A 5,289-nucleotide genomic window follows, 5' to 3' on the forward strand; every position below is an offset into this window, starting at 1 on the left:
GATTTACAGAAATAAAATTAATATGGGAACAGTTTTGAAAGACAACGAATTAAAGATTAACAGGGAAAGATGGCTAAAATATTAATATTTTCATAATATTTTAACTGTTTTCATTTACATAGATCCAACATTGATATAGTAACAGTTTTAAAAGGCATATTACCAGCAAATTTGAGAATACAAATAAGGAGATTAAATGGTTTTTAATTTATTATAAAGAAAACAAGGATTTTAATATTTTTTATCAAGTGTTTTTGTAAATTATTATTATCCTATCCTAACTAGAATTACACATAGTCCGACAGTCCATTAATCACTGCTTAGACTTTAATCGCTTCAACAACAAACTTTAAACTAATGGATTTTTTTCTGTCGCTTCTTTTTTTCTTTACAGTGGATTGCATGGCAGGAACAGCAATTTTCAAGAAACAACAAAAAACCAAAAACAGCAACACAGCTAATTTGAATATAACTTTACACTCCATACCAGCCAGCATATGTTGTTGTTTATGGCTCCAACAACCACAAGTTGTAGAGTCAAACAGCAAGAAGTGCAACACTAACGACAGGCCTATGAAAGAGAACACAAACAACTACTGCCACAACAGTAGTACAAGTTGCTGTACAACTGATGACAGAATTTTAACAAATTATAATTACAACATAGCAAAATCTGTGAAGCAACCACAGCCAACAAAACAACGCCCCTTAACACTTAGTGTAGCCGTAATAATAATGTCGTTAACCATTTTATTAATACAAATGCCAACAATGGTACAGAGCAAATCTATTTACATAGAATCTTCTAACTCAGCCTCAGCTGATTATATGGAGCCAGTAGCTGAAACATCCGCCGAATTAGAATCCAAATTATTATTATCATTGTTGGCAGAAGCACAGCCCAGAGAACAACAATACATTTCCTCTGAGCCAGATGAATCAGCCTCATCAGCCTCTTTGGATGAGTTGACAGCTAAGGAAGTGTTAAAGCATATACAGCGTACACAAGAACACCAAAAAGAACGCAGAATGCGTTTGCGCAAACGTCATGCCAGAGATTTAGTGATCACCAATTATTTGGATGATAAAAATGGCCAAAACTTGGAGTGGAGAAATCCCTGCAATGTGGATCATGTAGATATGGAAGCAGAGACTCCTCAGGTTACCAGAGAGCAAAAGGAACTGGTAAGTTTTTTGTCTATATATAAAAAAATTACAGCAATTATAGAATGAATAAATCTAATAACTATTTTTCTTTTTTTCTTTTTAGTATTTAAAAAAATTTGAACTTGATGTTTTGATACAATATGAATACATTAACAACACTGCCAATACGATCTCAATCAGTGATATGGCTCAGTGGGATCTGCACGAAGACATGTATACATTTTTGCCCAAATTGAAAGCCAATGGAAATGTAAGTATTTTTTAAAATTAACTTTTAAGCCAATAGATACAATTTCATATCAAGTTTAAGGTTAAACAAACACCAAAACAACTCAATGAATAATTAAATATGACACATTTATTCAATGATCTTATAAAGCTAGAAATAAGAGAAAAAAGCCAAAATTAAAAATACAATTTATGGCTGTTCCATTGTATGATACACGATTTCGTTCTGTGGGGTTTTCTCTGACTAATAATAAATATCAAGCGAATAATAATTACGAGACCACAATACAAAATTGAGTGTGTCAACTAGACAACATGCTCTAGGTCTTTTCTTTTGTGCTTTTCTTTAAGCTCTTCGTTATTTATTTATTTTTGTTGTTGTTGTTTTTGTTGGCATAAACTTTCAAGTTCAAAACTTAAATTTAATTCATGTTTACCATGCAAGATCATGTTTTGCATTATGGTTGGTTGGCTGGCTGGCTGGATGGCTGGTGTCTTTAAGAGTTTTATTACCCGCTAATAAAAATATTGCATTTTGCCGCTCAAAGTTGTCAATAATTTGGGTGCAGTATAACACGTGCTGTTGCATCTTAATGTTGTTTACTATTTACATACATATGTTGGCAATTGACCACCAATGTTTTTTAGATTATATGAGGAAATAATTTATACAAAACTCTTCAAAATTTTTCTGAAATCGGGGATATACAATTGATAAAATGTTTGAAAAGAAACAAAAACATGGCATATAAATATAATCTTATCATTTTATAATTTCAATGATACAATTAAATGTACTTCCCATCACCATAATATTGTGGTTCTTTAAATAGATGTATGGGGTAATGCCAAGATCTTTATCATTGTTTACAACTCAGAAAAAATTACTTAACAACAATTATGATTCAATTGTAATATTAATTCCTGCATAAAAAGTTAAAATTATAATAGAGGAAGTAAATTTTTAATTCAGATTAAAAAAAAATCATACAAATGATCAAATAATTAACAAAAATCACAATCAAAAACTAGTCAGATTACAAAATAGAAATACAGCAAATAACATGATAATAAGTATAATCCATGTTCTCTTTATGTCAACCATTGATCTAAATCAATAGCAAAATAAATATCTCTTACAGATCACCGATCATGAGTTATGCAAATTTCTCAGATCATAATAATAAATTCATTATAAAATGATTAAGGAAATTATATATAAACAAATGTTAATTACGGAAATATCTTTCTATATTAATTTTTTATAAATATATATTTTATTGGCAGATGTTGCATGCAGCTAGCAATTGTTTTTGTTTAGTTTATAGTTGCACAAAATTTTACAGTCTGCAATTTTATGCTGCGCTAACTTGACAATCACCTCCCTCAGGGCTTAATAAAGCATGACAGCATGATAAACAAGTAGAAAAAAAAAAACTTTTATAAAAACTGCCATTTTTAAGTGATCACTCACAACAACAATAACAAAAAAATCGTTCAAGCATTTTCGTTAAATTTTGCTTTACAGCTGTTGTTAACAGGGCTTATATGTTAAAGGTAGGTGGCTATAATAAACCACTTAAGAGCAGAGTAAACTAGTTTCTCTCGGGGATTTTGTACTCAATAAAATACAAAAAAATAATAATAAAAAAGGAAAAACGATCAACAGGAAAATACAAATTTGCATATTTTTATGCTCTCCTTTGAAAATATCAAAATATTTAACAGTACCAGTAGGCCACATCAGGCTTTAGAGTTGCAGTGTGTTTGTCAGATAAAAAATTATATTTCAAAGATAAATCAATCAATCATTGTTAAGTTTATATGCTGATTTTTTTGGTTTTCCTTATTCAAAGCCTTGATATGAAATATTTTTTATGTAAGAAAATAACATGAGTTTGAAAAATGTTGTTAAATTAATGTTAATTAATTGTATTCTTTCTCTTTTGTTTTTCTTGCAGATCGCTTTAAGTCGCTGGTATCGCAATATGCAAGTTTATGTGGCCTCATTTGCACATTTGGCTCGTATACAGTACAAATTCGACATGAAAAAGCGCATGTTTGCCGGAAACACCTCGGAAGAGTTAAATAAATTACTCAAAAGTGCCCGTTTCATGTTGTGTGAGCTGGAAACCACCATTAACGGCTCAGCGCCCAACAACAATCTCAAGAAACTCAAAACTATTAGCCGCAAAGCCATGAATGATCGATTAAATTTTGAAACCAGACATCAGCTCAACAATAATGATCATGTGGTGGAACCCTCTTCAAAGGATTTGAAATTTGCCAAATCTTCGTACTTCCAGTTTTTGTCAAATATGCTGAAAATTTTAAATCATAAACTACAAAATAAGGGCAGAAATAGTTCAGAGAATAATTTCTCCAATACCATAATAGTGGGTGATGATTCCAGCAGTTGGGATAACAATTCCATCTTTAAAAGTGATTCCAGTCTGAGTGTGGGTGAAAGTATTGAAATACTTTTCAGAACCACCACCAAAAAACCCAACACCCACAGACGTCGCACACATAAGAAGAAAAATGCTAAACTGCCAGAGGCTTAAAAACTTCCACACTAAGTCGCCACTGTCTTCCCCATAACAAGTTCCTAAATCTACAATACAACACAATGCGGTTATTATTCCTTAAACGAATTTTAAAAACCTTTTTCACAACGTACTTAATTCCCAACACGTTTCTGCAGCACTGAAAATTAAGTGTTCATTTGAACAATTTTGAAACAAAAATAATTCTAATTCTGTTGCCATATGTTTCTACTAAGAGTTCTTTTGGCCACTTGGTTTTCGTTTAGTGTAAATCTCTATATTAGTTTTAAGTTTTCTTATTAACTCCTCCACACAATCATTTCACTTTTCATTTACATATTTATTTATTTATTACATTCCATTTTACGTAAAAAACTATTTATTGAAAATCATTCCATTTCATGTAAGTTTGTAATTTAGTATTAAGAACAAACGATTACTGTGATCAATATTGGATTATGCTAGCAAGTATATCTGGTATTTACTTTTTTTTAATTTATTTATTTATTAATATTTAACAGAACGAAGTATTACTTAAACGAACAAATTATAAATGTATTTAGCAATTAAGTTTATATATTAACAATGAAGCGATTTTATTAAGCATTTAATAAAAGCGAAGAGAAACAAGAAAATTTTAAAATGGTTTTATTAATTAGAAGAATATTTTGGAATAAATCTACTCCGATCTATGAACAGCATACAATAATATATTTGGCTGAGACGAATCTAAGATATCTTCCACATATATACAGTGGTTGACAATTGAATAGAAACTTTTCCAAATATTCATTTAAGTTCTTAAGGAATTTTATTTTTTTTAATATTTCATTAATAGATACACATATATTTCATTTACTTGTGGGACGAAAAGTAAACTGTTATCAGGCAGCCGCCCAGTAGAAGCAGAAAAGATACAGCTCAATTGGGTCCATAATAGGTCTCATTGTGTTGAAATAATATTCTCCAGAATTTCGAAAACGCTCAGTACGATAAACAATTCACGTCGCTCAGTTGAGTGAATAGTTCAATTGAACTAGGTCATTCATGAACTACACAGACGGTTGTCAGAGTTAACAATATTGTCAGAGCAGACAATTGAAAATTTCCACCGCAATAGATTGTCGGTTCACACGGTTACAAGAGATTTTGTCAGAAAATCTGGCAATACATTGTAAAACAATTATCTGATAATAACTTTATCTGAAACCGATATTAGATAAAAAAAATTTCAGTTCACACGAATTGATTTTTCGTGATCAAACACTTTGTTTATGTTTTTTATCTGACAACTCGAGCATTTGTGACAGTGCTTTACAAAATTGTCGGATATTTGACAATATAGTTA

The 5,289-nt window shown here is 30.5% G+C and overlaps 1 protein-coding gene across 1 annotated transcript; it reads left to right on the plus strand.

Moving 5' to 3' along the window:
• The first annotated feature begins 393 nt into the window (after positions 1-393).
• Positions 394-4,576, plus strand: LOC135957438 (uncharacterized). The gene is made up of 3 exons (XM_065508181.1): positions 394-1,185; positions 1,271-1,417; positions 3,357-4,576. Exons 1-3 carry the CDS (start codon positions 403-405, stop codon positions 3,957-3,959), a joined length of 1,533 nt encoding a protein of 510 aa, XP_065364253.1. The 5' UTR covers positions 394-402; the 3' UTR covers positions 3,960-4,576.
• The last annotated feature ends 713 nt before the right edge of the window (positions 4,577-5,289 follow it).

This window comes from Calliphora vicina, chromosome 4 (assembly GCF_958450345.1).
Source record: "Calliphora vicina chromosome 4, idCalVici1.1, whole genome shotgun sequence".
NCBI classification, from domain to species: Eukaryota; Metazoa; Arthropoda; class Insecta; order Diptera; family Calliphoridae; genus Calliphora; species Calliphora vicina.